The sequence below is a fragment of the Oncorhynchus mykiss genome, chromosome 7 (assembly GCF_057628025.1).
Source record: "Oncorhynchus mykiss isolate SJ-2025 chromosome 7, ASM5762802v1, whole genome shotgun sequence".
In the NCBI taxonomy this organism is placed as follows: domain Eukaryota; kingdom Metazoa; phylum Chordata; class Actinopteri; order Salmoniformes; family Salmonidae; genus Oncorhynchus; species Oncorhynchus mykiss.
In genome coordinates this window covers 574,448-602,190 of record NC_143028.1, presented here as the reverse complement: position 1 = coordinate 602,190, position 27,743 = coordinate 574,448, and the positions used below count along the sequence as shown (strand labels likewise).

At 45.8% G+C, this 27,743-nt stretch overlaps 2 protein-coding genes across 5 annotated transcripts; one reads left to right on the top strand and one right to left on the bottom strand.

Moving 5' to 3' along the window:
* Positions 1-892: 892 nt before the first annotated feature.
* LOC110491192 (origin recognition complex subunit 4) lies at positions 893-5,966 on the bottom strand. Its single transcript, XM_036982344.2, has 14 exons — positions 5,865-5,966; positions 5,474-5,542; positions 5,056-5,132; positions 4,391-4,481; positions 4,211-4,286; positions 4,022-4,107; positions 3,892-3,940; positions 3,639-3,790; positions 3,135-3,308; positions 2,873-2,959; positions 2,671-2,779; positions 2,449-2,544; positions 2,294-2,361; positions 893-1,266 (listed from the first exon to the last, which is right to left on the bottom strand). The coding sequence occupies exons 2-14, from the start codon at positions 5,528-5,530 to the stop codon at positions 1,084-1,086; spliced, it is 1,305 nt and encodes a 434-aa protein (XP_036838239.2). The 5' UTR covers positions 5,531-5,542; positions 5,865-5,966; the 3' UTR covers positions 893-1,083.
* A 937-nt stretch (positions 5,967-6,903) lies between these two features.
* Positions 6,904-27,498, top strand: LOC110512526 (methyl-CpG-binding domain protein 5). Of its 4 annotated transcripts, none has more exons than XM_090242248.1 (10): positions 6,904-7,805; positions 9,630-10,127; positions 10,359-10,461; positions 12,572-12,752; positions 13,144-15,639; positions 17,861-18,105; positions 18,327-19,670; positions 20,394-20,467; positions 22,820-22,895; positions 24,138-27,498. In XM_090242248.1, exons 2-10 carry the CDS (start codon positions 10,006-10,008, stop codon positions 24,207-24,209), a joined length of 4,713 nt encoding a protein of 1,570 aa, XP_090098374.1. In that variant the 5' UTR covers positions 6,904-7,805; positions 9,630-10,005; the 3' UTR covers positions 24,210-27,498. The 4 variants fall into 4 exon arrangements, with proteins under 4 accessions (XP_090098374.1, XP_090098376.1, XP_036838237.2 ...); XM_090242249.1 differs by having other exon boundaries at positions 7,319-7,431; XM_090242250.1 differs by lacking the exons at positions 20,394-20,467; positions 22,820-22,895; positions 24,138-27,498 and adding an exon at positions 20,194-20,364.
* Positions 27,499-27,743: the final 245 nt, after the last annotated feature.

The window sequence follows — 27,743 nt, the reverse complement described above, 5'->3', positions numbered from 1 at the left end:
CACCCACCCCCAAACATCTTCCTGCACTATGGGCCCTGACCAACATCATGTCACGTTTGACCTTTCTAGCTTCCAGTGGGCTAGCTACAGTTCACAGTTTCAAGAGTTCCTCCGTCATGTACTAAACATCTACAGTACTCGCTCTATATTTGACCTCTCACGGTTCAAATGTCTCATTCTCTCTGGTCGTGCTGTTGTTACGAACGCAGTACGGCGGCTGGACCTCCTAAACAAGAACTTTTCAAATGTCTGAGACCAGCCCCTCACGCCTCATGGAGGGGGCAGTACCTCCGCTGACCGGGCATCCACTGTTTCCACAGAGGGGAGCCATGTTCTTGAGTATTGTGGTTGACTGAGTGGTAGCCGTAGATGGAGAAACTACCACGTCATGTTCATTAGAACAGGTACTGACTGTTGAATGACAGCCCTTCATCAGCCCAATACACACACCTTATCTTTTGAGCTAGTCCCTCAGTGGTAGTGATGTCTGGGTGGATTCTACAGTTAGCTGAAGTGTCCTGCTCCCTGACAGAGGGAAAGGTGCAGAAGGCTGTGCAGTACGCTGCTGGGGACACCAGCATCAATGCAGGTCTTCCAGACCCCAGAACCTGTAAAAGTGCTGCGTCTCTAGCATGGTAAACACATTTAATGCAAAATCTTATTAAACCGACATACTTACTGTTCAGGAGTGTTACATTTTCTTATTTTCTGAGTGACATTGACGATTATGCGTTTATCTTTGCATTAATTGTGTGTGCTATTCACCCTGACATAAAGCATGATTGCTCAATGTGAATGGATTTGTCCCCTGTAATGTCAGTTCCAAAACAGACCACTAGATGGTGGCATTTAGCATGGAATACTTCTTAGGTTTCAAGAACTGGTACACCGATGACCCCAAAAAATTGCATGACTTTATTCAATAAGTACAGACAAATATTTACATTTACACACAAGGAATGAACACATGGCAGAAACATTTGTTAGGTCATTCATTGTCTATCCCCGAGGACAGGGTCCAGGCCACAGTCCCATATCTTTCATAACTGCCCCACTGGACACAATATAGAGGAATATGTTCCTTTAACCAAAAGCAGACATGGCCCACTGTTTAACATCTGTGGGGCATTGTGGGTATTTCTGCAGGGCCTCCATGATCTGGCTGTGGTCCAACAAAAGTTTCATCAGCTGGTACTCCTTCTGGATCTTTGCTGTGGAGCTGTCCATAGACTTAATCAGCTCCAACTGCTGCAGGTGTTCAAACGCCTGGAACAGAGTGTTAGGTTGAGTAAATCTTGAGTATCAAATAATACAATGACATACATGTGACTAAGACTGTATGTATACAATAAACTTTAGTCAGGGGTATTACAGAGAAGGGACAAACAACGGCATTACATACTGAATAAAAATGCATCATCCAACAATTTTACTAAGTTACAGTTCAAGGAAATCAGGCAATTTAAATAAATGAATTAGGCCGTAATCTATGGATTTCACATGACTGGGCAGGGGCACATCAATGGGTGGGCATAGGCCCAGCCAATCCAAATGAGTTTTTCCCCACAAAAGGGCTTTATTAGAGACAAAAATAATCCTGTTTCATCAGCTATCCGGGTAGCTGGTCTCATACGATCCTGCAGGTTAAGAAGCCGGATGTGGAGGTCCTGGGCTGGTGTGGTTTACACGTGGTCTGCAGTTGTGAAGCCGTACTGCAAAAATTCTCAAAAATGCCGTTGGAGGTGGCTTATGGTAGAGAAATTAACATCCAATTCTCTGGAAACATTCCTGGTGGACATTCGTGCAGGCAGCATGCCAATTGTATACGCCCTCAAAACGTGAGACATCTGCGGCATTGTGTTGTGTGACAAAACTGCACATTTTAGAGTGGCCTTTTATTGTCCCCAGCAGAAGGTGCACCTGTGTAATGATCAAGCTGTTTAATCAGCTTCTTGATATGCCACACCTGTCAGGTGGATGGATTATCTTGGCAAAGGAGAAATGCTCACTAACAGGGATGTAAACAAATTTGTGCACAAAAATAAGCTTTATGTGCTTATGGAACATTTCTGGGATCTTTTATTTCAGCTCATGAAACATGACCCCACTTTACATGTTGCGTTTATATTTTTGTTCAGTATACAGCAACATTCAGCACATATCCACCCTTCTTCATTGTGAAATAAACTTACCTTGAGAACGATCTACAAAAACGTTATAGGATTTTTATGAAATATACTATTGGAAGGGTCTGATGTCATTCTACTGAGACCATGATGTCATGCAGACCCACCTTTATGACGACTGGCTTGTCAAAGTTATGTATAGAATGGGATTTCCTCTGCAGGAATTTCTTGAACTCTGACAAAAAAATAAAATATCTATTAACACAAATGTATGTCATTCCCAACTATTACACACCAGCTCTTACTAACTGTTGATCCTTACCATTGTGAACCATCTGGAAGTTAAACGGCTCTCCTTCATAGATGTCATTCAAGTGTTTCATGGCAATTATCAGGCACAGTTCAAGAATGGACAGGCCTGGAAAGACCAACAAAGCAACATGCAGGTCAAATTATCAATGTTTCATCAAATGGTCATGTGTCCATCAAAGAAATCCTCTAATAATGACCTCTACCCCTAATGGCTTTAGGCTTTAAATTTTACCATGAAGTATGTTTGCTTTAGAGTCCACCATATAGACTCTACTGGCCTCCAGGAGATCAGTGGGCTTGATGGCAGGTTTAGATGCGCTCACTCGGCTCAGAGCCAGCATCTGCAGAGAGGGGTCCACACACACACAACGCAATATTTAGAGGGTTTTTTTTCCCCCACTCTTTGCTTTTATACTACAGATACAAACTCTTACCAGTAACAATTGCAGGGAACGGAAGTCTTTGCTGGAGTTATAATGACTTTGTAAAACGTCCACCACTAGTTGGTCTTCACATAGCGTCTGAAAGAAAGTCAGAGAGCATTGTGGGTAAGAACAATGCCTTTCAGATAAAGCCAACTACAGCACATCACAAATCTAGTACTGTTAAAAAAAAAAAAAAATATATATATATATATATATATATATATATATATATATATATAATAATAAGTTTACAGTCCTGGACTGGCCTCACCTTGATGCTGTCATTCCACTCGTCATAGAACTTGGTGTCGGGGAAGTCTTGTGGCAGGCTGAGCTGTGAGCGGACGTTGTCCAGGTACTGTATGAAGCTCAGGGAGCTGAGCAGGTGGATCTGTCTGTGGCTGAACCTGGACTTGACCCTCTTCTCTAGCAGCTCCAGGACATCCTGCAGCAAGCAGAGATGAGACCAGTTGTGATCACTAGAGGAGAAGGTAGAGTAAAGTCACAGGAGACTGCTGAGGGGAGGATGGCTCATAATGCCTGGAATGGAGTAAACAGAATGGTATCTATACGCATGCAAACCATGTGTTCGATACTATTCAATTTATTCTGTTCCAGCCATTACTTAGAGCCCGTCCTCCCCAATTAAGGTACCACCTGTGAGTAGAGTAGAATATAATTAGATTGAAACCTATCCTTTTGAAGCTAAAACTAGTTCATCACTGGAGAGGTCTAAAAGCTAGATAGTACACAACTGAGGTAGAAGAGACCCTACCAGTCTGCAGGTGAGGCCGATCACAGCGACGGGAGCCTGGGCAGACTGGGAGACATCCAGGAGGTTGTAGAGCAGAGTCTGGTTCTTATGGTGGGCAAACAGGTCAAACTCATCCAGAATGAAGAGGACAGGACGACTGCTGCTACGATCACCTGGGACAAAGAGAGAACAGTACACTGTAGAGACATACTGTCAGCATAAAGAGGGAGGATTCTTCAAAATTATAGTGAGGGCAATGTGCAGAAATGATTACCTTTCTTTAACGCCTCAAGAAGGAAGGCCAGGTTTTCTGCAAAACTACCCTGAAAATAACAATAAAATTAAGAGCAAGCAAAAAATTACAAAGGGACAAAACATACAGCATAACTTCTGTAAACACTTACAAACACTTTGTCTCCAACAACATTCTCCAGATTGAGCTGGCGTGTGATTTCTTTGAGCGCTATTCTATCATCAGTCTGTAAAAGACCTAGAGAGACAGTAAAGAAGAGTTGGGGAGAGAATTAACAGAGTGCAGAAACAGACAGAGAATCAACAGACACAGAAACAATCACAGACATCCTACTACCAACCATTCAGGTGGACAGGTAACACATTCTTATTGACATCCTTCACCTCCAGCAACTCTCTCAAGACACAGTTAAGGAGCTGGAGAAAACAGAAGAAAGTCAACATGCATGACGACGACAATAGGAGTTGGCTATACAGCACAAACAGATCTGGGACAAGGCTATCCTCGTAGTATTCCATACCATTGTTTTCCCAGATCCCCTGGGTCCAACGATGAGTACAGAATTACTCTCTCCATGGACAGCTGTCCTCCTCAGCAGCTCCAGCAGGTGTCTGGAACATCAACACAAGGACCGTTACCCACAATGCCCCATGCTCAGTATACAACCTGGCCAATTGCCACGTTCAAAACAACTGGGAACTCTCCGACTTCAGCGCGTTCAAAACAAATGGAAACTTGGGGGAAAAAAACGAGCTTAGACTGGGAACAATCTATTTAAACGGTTATCCAACTCGGGAACTCAGGCCTCTTTCTAGAGCTCCGACCTCGTATTTCTCAAGAGTTCCCAGTTGTTTTAAACGCAGCCGATGGCCGCCACACAGAAACAGGCTTGACAGGTGTAGGTGGGGCTGGAGACAAATAATAAACAACAGCTGGGTATTTGTGAAATTGAAAATCTAAACAGTTAAGCTTATTATGCTGAGACTTTCAGCCCCCAACAAAATGCACATTGCCATGACACTGTGGAGTACCCCTCATAAAACACACTTGTCATGTGTTATGGCAAACAGACCCAACTCATACCATTACCCTTACATTAATCAATCTGCTACAGTAGTCAGTGAATGTCACGTTTGTCAATTAATAAAACCTTAGTTAGCAGGTCAGCACCACCAAGGAACCTACTTGTGTTGTGATTCCATTCCCACTGGCTTTTCCGGAAGTCTCTGATGACAGAATCTCTCCCTCAATATCATCTGAACCTGAAAAATATATCCATACTAAAAACAGTCATTATTAAGTATTTGTGAATAATGTTGTCCATGGGACATCATACCTTAATGTGTTATCTGGGTAAGGTTTTTATTTTTTAACCTTTGTTTAACTAGGCAAGTCAGTTAAGTACAAATTCTTATTTACAATGACGGCCTAGGAACAGTGGGTTAACTGCCTTGTTCAGGGGAAGAACGACAGATTTTTTACCTTGGCAGCTCGGGGATTCGATCTAGCAAGGTCACCACAACCAACTCATGTATTGATCCTTTACGTTGCCTGCTCAATGTACACATTCAATAAACATTCAATAAAACAAACGAATACAAACCTGAGAAATACATTCGCCGACTGGCATGTGTGTTTCTTTCACTTTTCGTTTACTCATGGTGGCAACAGTCTAGAATGGACAAAACACAAGAGACTTGCGCTGAAGCTAACTACAGTAACGTTAGCAAGCTAGCTCTGAAGCTAACTACAGTAACGTTAGCTAGCTAGCTCTGAAGCTAACTACAGTAACGTTAGCTAGCTAGCTCTGAAGCTAACTACAGTAACGTCAGCTAGCTAGCAACATGGCATGCAGCGCAAACAAAGCGATATATTTATCTATTATAGGAACTAACGTTAGCTGCTGACTGGCCTTATACATACAAGTGTAAGATGAAACATATGACTAAGTGATATTTACAAGTTTGGTGGCGTTAATAATAATAACTATTTACTTTTTTCCCGATGACAGTGGTCTAAGCGCGAAATTAGAATATTTGCGAAGACATTTCTCACTTAACAATCACAACTCCAACCCACTTCCGGGTCACCTAATTATTGGACCTACAATAGGAGGCTATATTACTGCACAAGACAATCTACACACATTTAAATGAATAATTCCAGTATGTAAGATTCCCTGCATCTAATTAATATCAAATGTACTTAATCAAGGAAGGGATGTTCTCTTCCAACAGTGATTATCTTACCACCGCCACCAAGTTAGTACTTGTGATGGGAATGCATAATGAATGGTCCAGACCTTTTGGTAGACAGAAGTAGTAGTCTGCTTATGTAAGCTTTATTTATTCAATGTCAGGTCAGACACATATGTGTTGAGCCTTTTATCAGTGGTGGAATAAGTACCCAATTGTCATACTAGAGTAAAAATGAAGATACCTTCATAGAAAATGACTCAAGTAAAAGTGAAAGTCACCCAGTAAAATACGACTTGAGTAAAAGTCTAAAAATATTTGGTTTTAAATATACTTAAGTATCCAAAGTGAAATAATTCCAAATTGCTTCTATTAGGTAATCCAAACGGCACAAATGTATTTTATTTATTATTTACGGATAGCCAAGGGAATACTACAACATTCAGACATAATTTACAAACGAAGCATTTGTGTTTAGTGAGTCAGCCGGATTGGTGGCAGTTGGGATGACCTGGGATGTTCTCTTGATAAGTGTGAATTTGACAATTTTCCTGTCGTGTTAAGCATTCAAAATGTAACAAGTACTTTTGGGTGTAAGGGAAAATGTTAAAATTACATTATTTTCTTTAGGAATATAGTGGAGTAAAAGTTGCCAAAAATATCAATAGTATAGTACAGATACACCCCAAAAGTTGTTTTATTCAAGTACTTTACACCACTGCCTTTTATTGAATCAGCAGAAGTGAAACGTGACAGATTTGTAATTTAATTTGAATTAATATCTGGACAGACACTTTTCTGTTGGGTTCCATAATTGTGTAAACACGATGTGTTTCTTGTTTTTGCTCTTTGCTCTAGTCCTGTCAGAGAAACATCTCACCCCACTGTGCTCTCGGGAAAATACTAAATGGAATCCCTGGGACATCCCAATTCTGACGTCACCCCTTTAGAGTTGCAATTTAAAAAGACAAAGGCACAGGCAAAGGAGGCAAAAAAGGCAAAGGAGGCAAAAAAGGCAAAGGAGGCAAAAAAAGGCAAAAGAGGCAAAAAAAGGCAAAAGAGGCAAAAAAGGACAAAGGAGGCAAAAGAGGCAAAAAAGGACAAAGGAGGCAAAAAAAAGGGCAAAAAAAGGCAAAGGAGGCAAAAAAGGCAAAGGAGGCAAAAAAGGGCAAAAAAGGCAAAGGAGGCAAAAAAAGGCAAAGAAAAAAGGCAAGGTTTAGAGTTTAGGGTAAGGACGTCCCAAGGATTCCGAATTGCGCTAACTCTGTGCTCTCCAGCTCTCTCCTCATCTCTCTGAGGCGCAGGAGCAGTAAAGCACTCCATCTTTATCCCAAGCCTAGGGAGAACCAGCCGAGACATTTGATGGGTAGGCTTTTTATTTTTATTTTTAAAGGGCCAGAAGCAAATTGGAGGGAGTTGAAATATACTATTTCAGCCACCATGGACTTTCAAGGAATCATTTGATACTCTGAAAGATGGAAAAACGTTTTTATAGGCAATAAGATTGGAATCTCAAAAGCTCCTGTCTTTGCAAAGCAACCCTCTGCTCAGCTATTCTTTCACTGGCCTGTCTCTGCCTCGTCCCTAGCTGGAGACGTTTCACATTGGAAAATACGCTCAACGCTCCCCAGTTTACGATTTTAAAAAACTTCGACTTTCAATTCGGGATATACTTTTTTCGTACAGTGGAATATCGTTAAAGGCATGTTAATGTTTTGGAGTTTGTGTTAGATTACACGGGTATGTTTATTTACAATTGCTTTTCGGTTAACGTTAGCTACTTACTAGCATTAGCATTCTGCTAGTTAGCTAGCTTAGCTAAGTTGGTTACCTAGCCTGCCATCGATAAACCATGTTTGGCTAGCTGTCTACTAGCTAACGTTAGATAGCTAGTCATTATCGGTGGGCTAAATAAGGCCCGCTAGTGGTTGTTTTTCTTCGTTAAAACAACCGTCTTATATAGACTTTGTAACGTTAGACCGAAGAGTTAGCTAACTGTTAGTGAGCTAATATCAGGTGACTAGATATCACCCACCTACCAGTAAACATGTTGATTCTTTGTAGCTAACGTTAGCTAGCTAGGTTAAGTAACGTTGGAAATCAGCTGATATGCTAGTTTAGTAGCTAGCTATGTAGGTAGTTCAGTTGGCAAGGTAGCCAACTATGTCACTATCTAGCTAACGTTAGCTAGATAAAAACTCTGTATGTCCCCCAAAGCTAGCTAACGTTATCTGGGTAGCTAGCTAACTTGTAATAATTTATAGTAGCTAGACATTTTTGATTCTGCAGACGAAAAGGAGTGCTCTATGTACAGTAACGTTATGCTATATGATGCATTGATCGAGCCATTTCCACAAACCATTTGATTTGGCATTTCAGATTTATTTGGTGTAATAGCTTGCCATTATAGATCGTGCCAATTATTAACAATAGCCTAGTTTCTCAGCTGTACAGGTGTGTGTCTTTCTTCCTCATCTTCGTGTGGTTGTCAGTTTAATAAGAGTTAGTGAGCTACCTGCTGTCATTTCTCAAAATATATTGTGGAAATGCAGCACCTGACTCACAGAGAGCTGTGCAATGCCATTATGCCTGCTGTCATAAATGGGTCGTGGCTTTTCTGCAACCCAAAATGGGCCCAGTCTGATGTGTCAGCCCCATGACATTCCAGAGGTTCAGCCAGTAGGTCTTTCACCAAATCAAATCCTCACACAGGAGATTTGTCATAGATGTATTAGCCCTGTAGCCCCGTATTCATATTCAGTGTTTTTGGCATGATGATTTCCATAAAGACGATTAGGTGTTCTTTGACAGTGAATAGAGGTTTTACATAATCAACTATCATAAGTAGTAAGTAGCCTTGGCTTGTGCAAGTGGAGCGGCTCATCTCCTGTTTCTGTATTGTGAGGCAGCTTGATGTACAGTACACCTTCTGGACAAGACGCTAGTCTATAACAGGGCCTTTACCCTCAATCAATCTCCTTAACGCTGAGTGCCAAGCAGCGATGCATCGGGTCCCTATCATAGCTACATCATATAATACAGAGCCTTCTCTCTTTCCATCTGCTTGTTGTGACCCTGGGCGCCTCTCCACCCGTCCGCCCATACCTTGACTCCAGATAGAACCTGATGCTTGTGTTGCCTCTTTAGCTCTCCCCCTCCCTCCATCCCTACACAGGGACAGTTATGAGTCAGCACACAAGGGCTTGGATTAGTAGCCTGTGACAGTACAGCACTGAGCCTTCTGACAGTCAAGGCCAACGCATGGCCACACAACAATAGTAAGATCCTTAGTCTTTAGAAAATACATTTACATGCCTGGAGTGCCACTCCTATATATTTGACAGAACTTGTCTGCAATGAATTATTCAGTGTATCAAACTGATGTTAAATCTGCACCGTCAGATAATGGTGGGTAGGTCTGAATTGGACATAACATGAATGTAGGCAACAACAACTGCACATACACAAACCTTTCAGTTTGTTGTTGCATGTAGTTTTGTGTAAATGTTGGTTGATGTCATACAACAATGTTTTCTAATACTTTTCTTTATTTGTCCCAATCAGGAACCATGGGAATCCCTCAAATAACCTGCCCCAGAAGGAACCCCTAGCATGTCTTCATGAGCCACTCCTGGTTCCATCTGTTGCCCCAGCCTCTCTGAATCTGATTCAGTGTCTATGGCTCTGAATGACCGAGACAAATATGGAATTCTCGTTGGTGTTCAGTAGTAAAACTATGAAGGGTCTGAAAGGTTAGGATTCACAGTGAGCTTGCCTCACATCACACAGACCCCAGCCCATACTTCATCCAACTTTGAGAGTGAAATTGTAGTGCACTACAAAGTCCTCTTTATTGGAAGACAAAGATGCCATGTACTCTGAAGTCTCTGGTTGATGTGTGATATGCTCTAAGGTGTTGTGTACTAAACCAACTAGAACAATGAATGGAGGAAAGGACTGTAAGGGAGGGGTCTCAGAGGGGGTGGGGCATACAGCCCCTGTCCAGGTCCCTATTGGCTGGCATCGCAAGGTGGATCCAACTAATGGAGTCCTCTACATCAGGTAAGACCCATTGCAGTGCTCTGTTTTTGTTTTGTAATGATACCACAATAATGCACTTCTATTTGGTTTGTAACCTACAGTCTTGGTGGGCTAGTATCATCTATCCAACCTGTGTGTTTCTTTCAGAGAGGTTGGGATAAAGTAACAGATACATTTCCTTATGAGACACTCATGTATATTGGACGATAAATGTTTTTCTTCTAAACATTTGTTTTGGTTTGTAACCTCCAGTCCCAGTGGCTCGGTGCTGTCCTGTCTAGACCAGGTGAAGAGTTACCTGCTCACAGACGGGACCTGCAAGTGTGGCCTGGAGTGCCCACTCATCCTCCCAAAGGTACGTTCACTAACCATCTTGGTTGTCCTGTCTGTCTCAGTCTTTAGCTAATCTAAATTGACTCTCTGAATGCGTAGCTGCCAAAGAAACACCACACAAAGCTTGAAGGGATACTTTGGGATTTTGTCAACGAGGCCTTTTATCTACTTCCCCAGAATCAGCATGCTAGCAGAGTTAGCAATTGCGCTAGTAAGCAACTTCATTCAAACCGCACGCAGAGAAATAAAACTGGTATCCACAAGTTTATCAGACTCTGGGGAAGTATCAGGCCTCATTTCCAATATCCCAAAGTATCCCTTTTAAGGGTGGAGATTAAGGTTTACTCCCAAGTGATGCAATGAACAGTTTTGTTAAACCTAGATATTCAATTAAACAGAGGTTGTTTTCCCACATATAGCAGGTTATATTTAAAAAAACATATAGCAGGTTATATTTAAAAAAACATATAGTAGGGTTATATTTAAAAAAACATATAGTAGGTTATATTTAAAAAAACATATAGCAGGTTATATTTAAAAAAACATATAGTAGGGTTATATTTAAAAAAACATATAGTAGGGTTATATTTAAAAAAACATATAGTAGGTTATATTTAAAAAAACATATAGCAGGGTTATATTTAAAAAAACATATAGCAGGTTATATTTAAAAAAACATATAGCAGGTTATATTTAAAAAAACATATAGTAGGTTATATTTAAAAAAAACATATAGCAGGGTTATATTTAAAAAAACATATAGTAGGTTATATTTAAAAAAACATATAGCAGGGTTATATTTAAAAAAACATATAGTAGGTTATATTTAAAAAAACATATAGTAGGTTATATTTAAAAAAACATATAGCAGGGTTATATTTAAAAAAACATATAGCAGGTTATATTTAAAAAAACATATAGTAGGTTATATTTAAAGAAACATATAGCAGGTTATATTTAAAAAAACATATAGCAGGTTATATTTAAAAAAACATATAGCAGGGTTATATTTAAAAAAACATATAGTAGGTTATATTTAAAAAAACATATAGCAGGTTATATTTAAAAAAACATATAGCAGGTTATATTTAAAACAACATATAGCAGGTTATATTTAAAAAAACATATAGCAGGTTATATTTAAAAAAACATATAGCAGGGTTATATTTAAAAAAACATATAGTAGGTTATATTTAAAAAAAACATATAGCAGGTTATATTTAAAAAAACATATAGCAGGTTATATTTAAAAAACATATAGCAGGGTTATATTTAAAAAAACATATAGCAGGTTATATTTAAAAAACATATAGTAGGTTATATTTAAAAAAAACATATAGCAGGTTATATTTAAAAAAACATATAGCAGGGTTATATTTAAAAAAACATATAGCAGGTTATATTTAAAAACATATAGCAGGGTTATATTTAAAAAACATATAGCAGGGTTATATTTAAAAAAACATATAGCAGGTTATATTTAAAAAAACATATAGCAGGGTTATATTTAAAAAAACATATAGCAGGTTATATTTAAAAAAACATATAGTAGGGTTATATTTAAAAAAACATATAGCAGGTTATATTTAAAAAAACATATAGCAGGTTATATTTAAAAAAACATATAGTAGGTTATATTTAAAAAAACATATAGCAGGTTATATTTAAAAAAACATATAGCAGGTTATATTTTAAAAAACATATAGTAGGTTATATTTAAAAAAACATATAGCAGGTTATATTTAAAAAAACATATAGCAGGTTATATTTAAAAAACATATAGCAGGTTATATTTAAAAAAACATATAGCAGGGTTATATTTAAAACAACATATAGTAGGCTATATTTTCTGCTGCATACAGTCTTAATTTATACTTTTTTTGTGTGTTGCGTTTATATTGAAACTGAGACGGGAAGGGAACTGCGTTCCTATTCAAGGCAAGGCCAATATGTATTCATATGCAAATGTGATGTGGTCTTCTGGAGAAGCAGGAGGCTTGGAGGAGGATATGACCTGACAAGTAGCGGACGTTCCATTTTTTACTGATGTTTACTTTATGTACTTGTGGATAAACGCCGCTCCTTTCACCAAGACAGGCCAGGTAACAGAGAGCTGACTCTCCTTTCCTCAGGTGTTTAATTTTGATCCGGGGGCTGCCGTTAAACAGAGGACGGCAGAGGACGTGAGGGCAGATGAAGACGTCACCAAGCTGTGTATCCATAAGAGAAAGCTGCTGGCTGTGGCCACTCTACACAAAACTATGGCGCTACCACACCCTGCTCTGACCCTTACCAGTCCCGGTGGAGGTACAAGTAAGTATCCTAGTCACTGTGTATCACTACTGTTTTGGTTGTTTTCCAATGATACATTTCTCACAGATTTCAGACTGTTTCATGGGTGATATAGAACAAGGTCAGGAAAAAAAAGTGGACATTTTGAAATTGGCTTCACAAGGACATTAAACACTTTCAATGTTATAAAGCTGGAATCCGTAATGGTGAAACTGCTGCGTCTCTTTGCGGTATTACAAAAACAGAGACGATGCTTCAAACAACAAACACTGTTTATAATCACTCTGACATTTTATTTCATCTCCTCTTCTCTTTCATCAACAATAACAGATGTCCTCAGGCAAACAGTGGTGCTGTTTCCTCTATTGCAGCTTTCAGCTTGAACACTCATTTCACTTATCTTCCCCCTCAGGTTCAACATCAATGGCCCCGTCACATTCCACGAATCCCCGAGCAATACGGAATACATCTCACCAGTCACCGCTACCCAACTCTGTGGTTCCCAACTGCAAGAACCCTTTCAAAATGATGATGGCGGCTGCAGCAGGTCACCGGCACTTTCCCCAAGAGCTAGGAGGTCCAGCCCAGCAGCTGGAGCTTTACCCTGGTTATCCCAACAGACAGCAGAGACTGAGCAGTGAGCCTGGGCCCAGGTCTTTGTACTGCTCTGGCTATGGTAGCATGCTGAGTCCAGGGGGCCCCGGCTCCCAGCTCTATGGGCCCAGGGACGGGTCACCACTCTCCCCTAGCCTCAGGTCTGATCCTCTGGGGAGCCCAGATGGGTTTAGAAACAACCCCTGTGGCTTCCCTGGAGCCACCAGCTCCAGCCCCATCCACGGGGCCAACAGAACGCCTCTCTCCCCACCAGGGATGCTCCTCCACGGTTCTCCGACTGGGACCCAGACGTCCTGCGCTATGGCAGGAAGGACTAGCACACCCCTCTCCCCTACCGCCACTGCCAAAAGCCCAGTCATGATGAAGAAGCCTGTGTGTAACTTCCCCAGATCCCCCAGTATGGATATTTCCATACGACCACCGTTTCACCTCAATACACAGCCCAGCGCCCCACACCCTGGCCCCCCGTCTGCCATACCTCCCTCCTGTACCCTCCAGAAAAAGCAGATGACCTCTGAAAAGGACCCGTTAGGCATCCTAGACCCCATCCCCAGCAAGCCTAGCATCAGTATCAGCCAGACAAACTCCAAAACAAACTCCAACTTCCACCCTAGTGTCCACTCCTCTCAGGTACCAATGATGAATGTAAACATGAACAACCACCCTCCTCCCGCCATTGTCCCCTTGCCAAGCAACCTCCCTCTCCCCACTGTCAAACCCGGCCCAGTGGGCCACAGCCATGGAGGTCACATGCAGAGGACTCAACATCAGACCTCCATAACCACCTCCATGTCCCCCTCTCCCGTCACCTCCCCAGTCCACATGTCAGGCCCTGTCCTGGGCAGCAGGATGGAGGCCTCTCCCCAGCGCTCTCGCTCCTCCTCCACCTCCTCGGACCATGGGAGCTTTGCCATGCCCTCAGGCCCCAGTCAGGGTCCGTGTGGCGGGATGAAGGCTCCTCCTCGCTCCCCCCGGCCCGCCATGCCCATTAACATGCCCTCCAGCCCCTCCCCTGCCAAGCCTGACTCACACCCACTCCACCAGTACAAAGACCTACCCAGTCAGCTGCTGGTTGAGATGAGTAACCAGAACGCTATCAACACCCAGCACAACAACCCCGGCATGTACCCCTCTGCCACCTCCTCTGGCCCCTCCATCGCTGCTCCTCACCAGGCCCAGAACCAGAAGGGACAGAACCACCCAGGACTGTTAGGGATGCCCCTCAACCAGATCGTGAACCAGCAGAATGCTGCGTCCTTCCCCGCCAGCAGCCTACTGTCAGCAGCAGCCAAAGCACAGCTAGCAAATCAAAACAAACACGGTGACAACAGCAGTGAGACTGGCAGTAGAGGTGGAGGCCCAGGTAGGGTTGATGGTAATGGTGGTAGTAGTGGAGTTGGGCATCCCAGTGGCCCTCTCAGCGGCATAGAGAGGCCCAGTAGCAGCACTTTAAACCCCATGCTTCTCCCTAACCCCACCATGCCCTCCACTGCGGAAGCAGCAGCAGCAGGGGGCCAGAGCGGTCGGGCTGCCCTCCGGGACAAGCTCATGGCCCAGCAGAGAGACAGAGGAGACCCCCTGCTCCGTAAGCGCAAGCAGCAGCCGCCAGGCCCACCACCGCCCAACAACTCCCTCAACCACCACGACAGCATGGTCTTCAACATGCTCAACAAGTCTCCTAACATGGGTGGAGGTCCAGGTCCCAGGCTACCACTACCAAGCTCAGCAGAACAGCTGAGGAAAGTGGCCCGGCTTGGGGGCCTACAGACCAACACCTCCATGGCCCAGCTGCTTCAGTCCATGAGCAACCACAACAACCACCATAACCAGCACCAAGGCCCTGTAGGCCCCCCAGGACCTGGTCAGATGCACTACAGCGATGTGGCTGGGGTCATGCCTCCTGGAGCCTCCCAGCAGCAGAGCCTACTGGCCCAACAGAGGATGCTAGGCCAAGGGGAGGGTCAAGGTATGTACTGCCGGAGTATAGACTCTGGAGGCCCTCATTCTCACAGCCCTCGGTTCCCAGGGTTGATGAACCAGATCCAGGCCAATTCGTTGGTGAACTGTGGCCCTCTGGGGCCCGGTGGACAAGTGGGCCTTGGCCCAGGGAACATGCCCCTGAGCCACCATCCTAACACTAACCCACCACCACTGTCCCACCCAAGTCAACATCTACATCCGCAGCATCAGCAGCAGCACAGTCACCTTCACGCTGCGCTGGGAAGGACTAGTATGTCAGGAATGACACTCGGCAACAATGATGGGAGTTGTGGTCCAATCATCTCGGAGCCAGGTGAGCTACTGGGAGAAACACACACTTTGTTCGATGATCGCGCTTTGCTCTGTGATGGTGTGCGAGTTTGATAAATCCACCTAGATGGCCTTTGAGTTGAACGACAGTCTTTAGTCTCTCGTAGAGAGTGTACGTTGAGAGGCTGTCCCTCATGTTTGTATAATCATTGTGGCTTCTCTCTTTATTAGCATGCTAGTTGCAGTGCTCAGCTCAGTGGCAGAATAACATGAAAACAGATCTTTTTTTCTCCCTCCTTTTTAAGAAACGAGCTCTTGACCAGATATAGTGAAGAGCTGGTGTGAGCTGGCTGGTAGCTATAGTAACGCTTGCTTCTGAATGGAGGCTTGGGTGAAGCCTTTGGAGAAGGGTTGTGTTCCTTCATTAGCCTTATTATGTGTCTGCTCTGATATAGGCCTAACTGAATAGATCATTTTTTCCTTTGGCCCACTGTGTTACACATGGCTGTATTTGGCCTACTGTTGTGTGAACACGATAGCAGGAAATAATGTTAAATACTATAAGATATGGCATATGTTTATCAGGAAGCATAGTGGCTATCTTTCATCTCTTTGTGGACTGCTAGCCTATCTCCCTAGATGGGTTCATTCCAACCAAGCACTTCTCTTCTCCTACCTCATGCCCAGACAGCTCCCCCTCCCCAGCCACCACCATCCAAGCATCCAGCCCTGCCTCTGACCCCATCCCCCTGCCTAGGCCATTAAATCACATCCCTTCCTCAACCCCCAGTCTTCTTCCAGGCTGCAACCTCTGAAATAAGCCACGGCTCAGACAGCACCACCAATCACACCGTTCCCATAGCAACCTCCCCGGCAACCATCACCACTATATCATAGCAGTGCAGCCACACCGGTTGAGCACTGCGGAGGCTAGTGGGAAGGGAGGGGAGGCTTGTGGGAGGGGAGGCTTGTGGGAGGGGAGGCTAGTGGGAGGGGAGGCTAGTGGGAGGGGAGGCTAGTGGGAGGGGAGGCTAGTGAAGGGCAGAGGCTATTGGGGGAGCTGGGGAGGGAGGCTAGTGAGAGTGGAGGGGAGGAGAGTGGCGTCTAGTGAGGGGAGGTGAGGAGCTTGGGAGGGGAGGCTGGTGAGAGGCGAGGCTGAGGCAGAGGCTGGTGAGAGGAGGAGAGGAGCTAGACTGGTGAGAGGAGGAGAGGAGCTAGACTGGTGAGAGGAGGAGAGGAGCTAGACTGGTGAGAGGAGGAGAGGAGCTAGACTGGTGAGAGGAGGAGAGGAGCTAGACTGGTGAGAGGAGGAGAGGAGCTAGACTGGTGAGAGGAGGAGAGGAGCTAGACTGGTGAGAGGAGGAGGGGAGCTAGACTGGGGAGAGGAGGAGAGGAGCTAGACTGGTGAGAGGAGCTAGACTGGTGAGAGGAGCTAGACTGGTGAGAGGAGCTAGACTGATGAGAGGAGCTAGACTGGTGAGAGGAGGAGAGCTAGTGAGCGAGGAGGAGAGGAGCTAGACTAGTGAGAGTAGGGGAGCTAGTGAGCGAGGAGGAGAGGAGCTAGACTAGTGAGAGTAGGGGAGCTAGACTAGTGAGAGGAGGGGAGCTAGTGAGTGAGGAGGAGAGGAGCTAGACTAGTGAGAGGAGAGGAACTAGACTAGTGAGAGGAGAGGAACTAGACTAGTGAGAGGAGAGGAACTAGACTAGTGAGAGGAGCTAGACTAGTGAGAGGAGAGGCGCTAGACTAGTGAGAGGAGAGGAACTAGACTAGTGAGAGGAGAGGAACTAGACTAGTGAGAGGAGAGGAGCTAGACTAGTGAGAGGGCGGGAGCTAGTGAGCGAAGAGGAGCTAGACTAGTGAGAGGAGAGGGGCTAGACTAGTGAGAGGAGAGGGGCTAGACTAGTGAGAGGAGAGGAGCTAGACTAGTGAGAGGAGAGGAGCTAGACTAGTGAGAGGAGGGGAGCTAGTGAGCGAGGAGGAGAGCTAGTGAGCGAGGAGGAGAGGAGCTAGACTAGTGAGAGGACGGGAGCTAGTGAGGAGGAGAAAATAGACCTGTGAGGAGTGGAGAACAGTACTACAGCCTAAGCCATCAGGCTCTCCAGTTTATTTGTTCAATACAAGAATTTCCATTATCCCACTCTTCTTCCATCATTTGGCTCAGAATTGAGTTACCCCTCTGACCTGTCTTCTCCTGGCAGTTAAGGTGTGGAATTTCCCTGATTTGAAAATAACAATGAACAGTATTATTCTTCCACCCCAACAGGAGACCCATCTAACCTCGTAAACTGCAGCATGACCAACCTCCAGCCCCACGTCATCAACAGCTCCAGCGGTGGTACCCAGGTGTTCCAGCAGCGTCATGCCCAGCAGCAGCAGCTTCATCAGGGCATTCAGCGGGCCATGCAGGGCCTCCCTCCTGGCTACCAGGGCTCACAGCAACCTGGCTTCCCTGAAAACAACAACTCCTCCAACGCCCACCCTATGGCCTGCCTGTTCCAGAACTTCCAGGTTAGTCTGTCTGTTTGACGGGTGTGTTCAGTGACGTGAAACGCTCTGAGCGTTGCAGATAGAAATAGAATGAATAGAGATGACAAGATTATCTGATTCACTCTTCACTACGGGTGGATGATCTACATGATACATTCCGTCCTCCTGCTCTGACATGCTAGGAGTGATAATGACACGTTTTCAGTTTTCTCTCAATGAACTTTACGTCTGTGTTGTTTCAGGGGTGTTTGCCAGACAACAGCATTTCAGTCCCTCACTCACAGATGATCTCTCAGTCTGGTATGACATCACTTCCTGAGTCTCAGGGGATGCTGTCACACACCCAGTTTGGTGTCAGCCAACAGGAGATGCAACAGACTCAGGGAGAGGGGCTTCCCCCAGGGATGCACGGCTCTGATAGGCTACCCAGCGGAGGGGTGGAGTCTGTAGATGCCATCTACAGGGCTGTGGTGGATGCGGCCAGTAAAGGAATGCATGTAGTCATCACCACCACGGTTAGTGGCACTACCCAGTCCAGCCCGGTACCCACTCTCAGCACCATGACTGCCTTCACTAACTCCGTAGGGGAGCCGGTCAGCATCAACCACAACCTCCCTCACAGCCATGCTGCAGTCAGCCATAGTGGCCACCTGGTGGCGCACCAGGAGGGGGAGCAGACACCGACCCTGAGCCAACAGCCCAGACCCAGGCAGGTCAGAGCAGGACGGCCCCGGAAGCACTCTGGTCAGGGGAAGAGTACTGTTAGCATCCCCGAGGGTCAGGGAGCACTTCCAGAGGCCTCCCACCAGGACTACTTCAGATCCCCAGGCCATGGCACCCCCAGGGGGCAGTGGGAAGGCGAGACTGGGTACTCCGGAAGTCTGGACAGAGGTCACACGGCATGGGGCGGTGAGGAGTTCCTAGAGTGCTCCACTCATGTCCGCAGCAGCCCCTGTATGGAGAGACCTGGGAGTCTTGCTCCTGCACCCCCCTGTCCAGCCGACAGCTCCCCCCACGAAGGTCACCACCACTCTCTCCCCGTCCCCTCAGACAAGGCCTTCCTGGAGGATGGATTCAACCGCTTCAACAACTGCAACCGGACGGCCGTGAACATCGTTAACTACAAAGAGAGGTTGGATCAGACTGTGGAGAGATGCGCCCATATGAACGGAGGTGGCGTCGGACCCCCCCAGGTCCAGTTCTCTCTACGGGGGTACGGTGTGTCTGACCCCCTCGGCCCCCCCAGACAGGGGGACCTAACCGGGGACGACCAGTCTCCCAGCTCCTCCACCAGCCTGGAGGGTCCGTTGGTTAAAGAGTACGTGGGCCACTACAACGGTCACTTCAACGGAGGCTGTGTCCCCAGCCCGTCTGACACCAAGTCCCTGAGCAGCGAGGAGGACCTGAGGCAGCCGGACAGCCCATCGTCAGAGATGCTCCACTATAGACCCAGGACGTTTAACATGGGGGATCTGGTCTGGGGACAGGGCTTTAAAGGGTTCCCATCCTGGCCTGGTAAACTGTCAGGGGAGGAGGCGGGGCACAACCATCACCATGGCAGCCTGCAGCTCAGAGAGGACAGCAAGGTGAGATGTCTTCAGAGACAGGTGAAAGAGAAATACACACCCACAAATCTAGTTCAAATCTACAATTCTTTCACTATTGACTTGACTTTTGTACCTTTTTAGATGAGAGTAACTGTCGGCGATCACTACTTCTGCTACTGATGGTCGTGTTGATGGGACCTAGTCAGGCTTTTGGTCCTATTCTTAGACCCAACATGATGTCTGACATCTGTTATTACCCCAGGTGGAGACGGAGAAGCTGACAACACTGTCTGACATCTGTTATTACCCCAGGTGGAGACGGGGAAGCTGACAACACTGTCTGACATCTGTTATTACCCCAGGTGGCGACGGAGAAGCTGACAACACTGTCTGACATCTGTTATTACCCCAGGTGGCGACGGAGAAGCTGACAACACTGTCTGACATCTGTTATTACCCCAGGTGGAGACGGAGAAGCTGACAACACTGTCTGACATCTGTTATTACCCCAGGTGGAGATGGAGAAGCTGACTACACTGTCTGACATCTGTTATTACCCCAGGTGGAGACGGAGAAGCTGAAAACACTGTCTGACATCTGTTATTACCCCAGGTGGAGACGGAGAAGCTGAAAACACTGTCTGACATCTGTTATTACCCCAGGTGGAGACGGAGAAGCTGAAAACACTGTCTGACATCTGTTATTACCCCAGGTGGAGACGGAGAAGCTGACAACACTGTCTGACATCTGTTATTACCCCAGGTGGAGACTGAGAAGCTGAAAACACTGTCACATGACCTAGAGGCCCTTGACAGAGCGACCAAGAGGAACAGAAAGTAAGTTTTATATTGCTGTAGGATGGATGGTACTGGACATGTGATTATTTACATCAGTGTGTATGTGGAACCAGTTTCTCCTGTGTTTTAAAAAGATGAACAGATGTGTTTTATTTGCTCTATTTTAAGAGTGGAATTCCATCCTGGCTGGCTAGTTCCATCCTGGCTGGCTAGTTCCATCCTGGCTGGCTAGTTCCATCCTTGCTGGCTAGTTCCATCCTGGCTGGCTAGTTCCATCCTGGCTGGCTGCTCTGTGTTGAGGAGAGGTTAATACCACTGACTACTGAATCACCTGTCTGTACTCTCTGTCCCACTCTGAGCCCTGGTCAAAGTAATGCACTGAATAGGGTGTTTTTGGGACTGCTGCTTCCCTGATGATGCCCTGGCTGGCTAGTCATTACCCCTGATGATGCCCTGGCTGGCTAGTCATTACCCCCTGATGATGCCCTGGCTGGCTAGTCATTACCCCCCGATGATGCCCTGGCTGGCTAGTCATTACCCCCCAATGATGCCCTGGCTGGCTAGTCATTACCCCCCAATGATGCCCTGGCTGGCTAGTCATTACCCCCCGATGATGCCCTGGCTGGCTAGTCATTACCCCTGATGATGCCCTGGCTGGCTAGTCATTACCCCTGATGATGCCCTGGCTGGCTAGTCATTACCCCTGATGATGCCCTGGCTGGCTAGTCATTACCCCTGATGATGCCCTGGCTGGATAGTCATTACCCCTGATGATGCCCTGGCTGGCTAGTCATTACCCCTGATGATGCCCTGGCTGGCTAGTCATTGCCCCTGATGATGCCCTGGCTTGCTAGTCATTACCCGCTGATGATGCCCTGGCTGGCTAGTCATTACCGCTGATGATGCCCTGGCTGGCTAGTCATTACCCCTGATGATGCCCTGGCTGGCTAGTCATTGCCCCTGATGATACCCTGGCTGGCTAGTCATTACCCCTGATGATACCCTGGCTGGCTAGTCATTACCCCTGATGATGCCCTGGCTGGCTAGTCATTACCCCTGATGATGCCCTGGCTGGCTAGTCATTCCCCTGATGATGCACTGGCTGGCTAGTCATTACCCCTGATGATGCCCTGGCTGGCTTGTCATTACCCCCTGATGATGCCCTGGCAGGATAGTCATTACGCCTTATGATGCCCTGGCTGGCTAGTCATTACCCCTGATGATGCCCTGGTGCTGCCCTGGCAGGATAGTCATTAACTGCTGATGATGTTCTGAGAGTGCTCTGGTAGGATAGCCATTACTCCTGATGATGCCCTGGTACTGCCCTGGCAGGCTAGTCATTACCCCCTGGTGCTGCCCTGGCTGGCTAGTCATTACTCCTGATGATGCCCTGGCTGGCTATTCATTACCCCTGATGATGCCCTGGCTGGCTAGTCATTACCCCCTGGTGTTGCCCTGGCTGGCTAGTCATTACCCCCTGCTGATGATGCCCTGGCTGGCCAGTCATTACCCCCTGCTGATGCTGCCCTGGCTGGCTAGTCATTACCCCTTGGTGTTGCCCTGGCTGGCTAGTCATTACCCCCTGTTGATGCCCTGGCTGGCTAGTCATTACCCCCTTTTGATGCCCTGGCTGGCTAGTCATTACCCCCTGGCGTTGCCCTGGCTGGCTAGCCATTACCCCCTGTTGATGCCCTGGTGTTGCCCTGGCCTGCTAGTCATGACCCCCTGTATGCCCTGGCTGGCTAGTCATGACCCCCTTTATGCCTTGGCTGGCTAGTCATTACCCCCTGTATGCCCTGGCTGGCTAGTCATTACCCCCTGGATGCCCTGGCTGGCTAGTCATTACCCCCTGGATGCCCTGGCTGGCTAGTCATTACCCCCTGGATGCCCTGGCCGGCTAGTCATTACTCCTGAGGCTGCCCTGGCTGGCTAGCCATTACCCCCTGTTGATGCCCTGGTGTTGCCCTGGCCTGCTAGTCATGACCCCCTGGATGCCCTGGCTGGCTAGTTATTACCCCCTGGATGCCCTGGCCGGCTAGTCATTACTCCTGAGGCTGCCCTGGCTGGCTCGTCATTACCCCCTGATGATGAAAAACCTCCACTGCACCTGTTCTCTCTCGCTCTCTCACACACACACACACACACACACACACACAGTGCTTACCTTAGCTCTTCTCCCTCAATGTTCTGTAAAAATGTACCTGGACCACAGTCAGTGTCATTGCTTACAGCTCATGTTATAATTGCATACTTTATCCCTGCGTAGCAGGAGGCAGAGTTGAACAAATCTATTCATGTTTTTGTCCAAAGCGAAAAAGAAAACGCTGAGTGTTTAGGTATGGACTTATTGATGTTTCTGAGACATGATTTTGTTTTCATTGTTCCCAACAGAGCTGGGAAGTTGAATAATCATTTAGAAGCTGCTATACATGAGGCCATGAGTGAGCTGGACAAGATGTCAGGGACTGTGAGTATACTAGTACCATCTAGAAAGATTAGAACACCATGCTCTCGCAGATGGCCTCTCCTCTCTGTCTCCCTCTGCCCTCCTTCTCTCTCCCTCTGCCCTCCTTCTCTCTCCCTCTGCCCTCCTTCTCTCTCCCTCTGCCCCTCCTTCTCTCTCCCTCTGCCCCTCCTCCTCTCTCCCTCTGCCCCTCCTTCTCTCTCCCTCTGCCCCTCCTTCTCTCTCCCTCTGCCCCTCCTCCTCTCTCCCTCTGCCCCTCCTCCTCTCTCCCTCTGCCCCTCCTCCTCTCTCCCTCTGCCCCTCCTCCTCTCTCCCTCTGCCCCTCCTCCTCTCTCCCTCTGCCCCTCCTCCTCTCTCCCTCTGCCCCTCCTCCTCTCTCCCTCTGCCCCTCCTCCTCTCTCCCTCTGCCCCTCCTCCTCTCTCCCTCTGCCCCTCCTCCTCTCTCCCTCTGCCCCTCCTCCTCTCTCCCTCTGCCCCTCCTCCTCGCTCCCTCTGCCCCTCCTCCTCTCTCCCTCTGCCCCTCCTCCTCTCTCCCTCTCTCCCTCTGCCCCTTTCCCTCTGCCCCTCTACCCCCGTCCCTCTACCTCTCTCCCTCTGCCCCTCTACCTCTCTCCCTTTGCCCCTCCTGTCTCCCTCTACTCCCTCCCTCCCTCTCTAGACTGTCCCCCAGGCTAAGCTGAGCAGAACTAAGACTACAGCCACTGTTGATCAAAGAGCTGTCTCTGTGTCAGCCGGGAGACACCACACACACACACCCCAGTCAGAGGATTACATAAACAAGCTGCAACAACCCCTCAACCAGCACCACATTTCAATTTGAAAAGGATTCACTGTGCTGTTAATGCATCTTGCTGCCTTTCCTCTGAATTCAGACAGGCGAAATATGAAACCAGACACTTTGAGTGGAAAAGAGGACATCTTAGTCAGATTAGGATGTCTGTGGAGTTCTGTCTGAACTCAGGTGCTATTAAACACTGTAGAATGTACTCTACTACCTGCACAAGCCAACAGAGACTGGGTTGTTTGGTTGCTATTAATACATCTTCTATTGTCTTCTCTGTCCTTAGGTTAGGGTTAAATGTTAAGGTTAAAAGTTAGGGTTTGGGTTAAAAAATAAATGTCATACCTGGGTATACAGTCTGATTATACCACGACTGTCAGCCAATCAGCATTCAGGGCCGGAACCACCCAGTTAAATTAGAGCCCTGGTCATGCATTAATGTATTATGTCTTCTCTGTCCTCAGGTTCATCAGATCCCTTCCAGAGACAGACAGGTGAAGCTGCCCAAGCCCAAGAGGAGAAAGATCTCCAGATAACGTTGAATGTGTTTGGTCAGCTAATGACAGTCCAGTATCTAGCCAGTGCCCAGCCTTGGAACAACGGTTCAGACCGCCCCCGCCGCGACCTTTGAACTCCAACCAGGTGCTACAATATGGATAGTCGTGGTACATTATCGTCCCACGACCTCCCTAGCTGACTGACATTGAAAGTCCTGGAAAAGACAAACAGAAATATGACAGTTTTGAATTTCAACTGTAAAAAACAACGGTTGTAATTTGTCTACAGCTAGCTGAATGACAACTATTTTTTCTAGAATAACGTATTTAAAAAAAACCTGATAAATAGAAGAATATTACATTTTAAAGAAAATAGACAGTCCAAATATTTCTGATACATTTTCAATATGTATATAGGTAATACGGAAGATTTCATGAATATTAAAAAAACGTATGTAAATATTGTACACTGGTAATGTACAACATACTTAATAATGCACATGTGAACTTGTATTGTACAAAGCAGCAGCAGCAGAAGTGCACCGATGTCCTGGTTTTTATTCAGCACACGCAGACGTTCTGACTGTATGCAAGGGACATGGAAAGACGAGATACAGCCGGAAGCTTTTACATGGTGATGTTATAGACCTGCTGTTTATTGGATTGACCAGCAGGGTCTGTATTCAGAAAGCATTCGGGGAGTAGGAGTGCTGATCACGGATCAGTTTCACTTTTAATATTATAATGAATAAGATGACATATACAGAGGGGGGCCTGCTACTAGATCATCACTGGCAGTAGCAGTAGGATCAGGGCCCCCCCCCCCTCCCCCCTTTGTCCACATCATCTTAATTAGGATCTAAGAGGGGCGAGACTGATCCTAGTTCAGCACCCCCAACTCTGAGACGCTTTCTGAATCCAGACCCAGGAGAAACGGGCTTCACTTCAACACCACTAAGTGTTTGTTCATTTTATGCGTTTTAAAAACAGAGTGAACTTTACCAGCTGAAAGGCTTTCTGTTTCTACGGTTACCATAGAAAAAGGATGATTGGGATGAAGCATCCTTCTAATTCCAGGATCTCAACCTACTAAAACCAACAGACTGTTGTCCAATACCAGTCAGCTGTTTTTGCCTCATTTAAATGTTCTTTTTGATGTGATTTTGTTTTTCTTAATATCATTTTCAAACAGTGTCATCATTTTATCACACAGCTATAGCTTTAGATCACGTAACCAACCACAAGCATATGACGTAAGAGTGGATTGTGAAAATAACACTAACTGCCTGAGGTAAAATGGTGGAAAAGAGTTCATCCTACAATTTAGGGGCCTTATGTGTAGTTTATTTGTTATAAATTATTTATGTACAGTATTTCATATTTATTTTAAGCTTTACAATATTCTAGATGGCAATAATACAACCGAGAGTTATAAACTCAAAGCCTTACGTGTTTATTTGACACAGAAATATGCTGTATTCAGTTTAGCCATTAACCTGACTGTTTTTCAGTTTGATTTCAAATGTGTTCTTTTTGGATCCCGTGACGTTGTGTCCTACTGTGTTTTTCCCTTCTGCTAGCTATCTCTTCTGTCGTGTTTGTTACAGTAGACCATGTCCTGAAGAGGTCATTGACTGCCTCCTTCCAGAAAGTTAAGGTTGCGTATCTCCAGTCTCTGGGGACCATGCTTATTTATAAGCATAAGGTCTGAAAATGCTTCACTATATATTTAGGCAGCATGCGATCTTTAAAAAAAATATATATAATTCAGAATCAACTTTTAACAACCTAAATAATTCATTAAAAACAGTGCAGATAGTACAATAATAGTTTAAAGGATAGAAGAAACGTTTAAAATGCATAATGGGCAGTATGTCATATTAGTATGGAAAGAAAGAAGTGATGGTTTGGGCCTTCAGGCCGAGCCCTGTCGGTTTGGGCCTTCAGGCCGAGCCCTGTCGGTTTGGGCCTTCAGGCCGAGCCCTGTCGGTTTGGGCCTTCAGGCCGAGCCCTGTCGGTTTGGGCCTTCAGGCCGAGCCCTGTCGGTTTGGGCCTTCAGGCCGAGCCCTGTCGGTTTGGCCCTTCAGGCCGAGCCCTGTCGGTTTGGCCCTTCAGGCCGAGCCCTGTCGGTTTGGCCCTTCAGGCCGAGCCCTGTCGGTTTGGCCCTTCAGGCCGAGCCCTGTCGGTTTGGGCCCTCAGGCCGAGCCCTGTCGGTTTGGGCCCTCAGGCCGAGCCCTGTCGGTTTGGGCCCTCAGGCCGAGCCCTGTCGGTTTGGCCCTTCAGGCCGAGCCCTGTCGGTTTGGCCCTTCAGGCCGAGCCCTGTCGGTTTGGGCCCTCAGGCCGAGCCCTGTCAGTGCTGTCGTGGAGTTGTTTAGAGGAGAAATCACTACTGAGTACAATTCCAATAGAAGTGTGTTAATCGGAGACTGTCCCCATATAGAACAGCTTCACTACGTTTTGTGCTGATGAGATTTGGATGCGTTTTATTGCCCCATTGAAAACAGACTTGTTATATTCACTACAGCGTGTTGTGTGCAATACAAATAAGTTACATCATAAATCATTAAAACAACTTCAGAACGTCAACCTTTAAAAAAATATAAAAAATGATAATCTGTGAAACCGTTCATGTTATTCAAACCATGTCTAGATGGATCAACTGTAATTCACTCCAGACAGAAAAGTATTTCACTCTACTTCTAGAAAAGTATTCATGCTTTTAATGAAGCTTTTCACAAATACTCTTGAGAGCAGTCGAGAGAACACGTGAAGTTCATTCTGCCCTTGTGCAACGACCGACAGACCCAGTCAGTCTCATGTTCAAACCCCATGTTGTATAACGTCTTTTCACTTTTACCTTTCTGTTGTCGGTCAAATGGTCAGTGCAGCACAATTTATTCACACGCGTGTGTGTGTGTGTTTTATTTTTGGAGGTGTGTGTGTGTGTGCTGTTTTTCTTACCCTTGCTTGCTCTTTGAATCTTTATTTGTGTGTTATTAACATGTTGCTGTTGTTAGTGTTGTTTTTTCCACATGTAACTAAGTTCTCACTAATGTGTGTGTGTGTGTGTGTGTGTACTTTACAAAAAGTAGACTCCTTTGTAAAGTGTGTTGTGCACTTGATGTCATTTGTTGCATTGTGGGTGCTAGGACAAATAGTGTGAAGTTCCATATTTTCTCATTGTTTGGCATTGTCTATTATTTCATGTCAGCAGCCGTTTTTTTATTTTGTACATATTGTAAACATGACGGGTCATACAGTGATGTAACGTTCGAACAATGTTGCACAGATGTTTTAAGATATTAAAAACTGGTCACTCCTACTTTAATTATCTGGCGTTTTAAGTGCACTCTTATTGAACCTTTTATGTATTGATACACATGATGCCGTTTTAAACGTTCATGCACATCCAATCGTCACATTCTATCATAAAGGAATTTAAATATATTGCAATTAGTTGCAGGTAGTTAGTTTTTTTCCATTGATGGGCAATAGAATTTCAAATTTGAAACGTTTAATTTCCTTTAGAGTTAAACACTGACCTCTAGCTGTTATTTCGAGCAGCGAGATGCT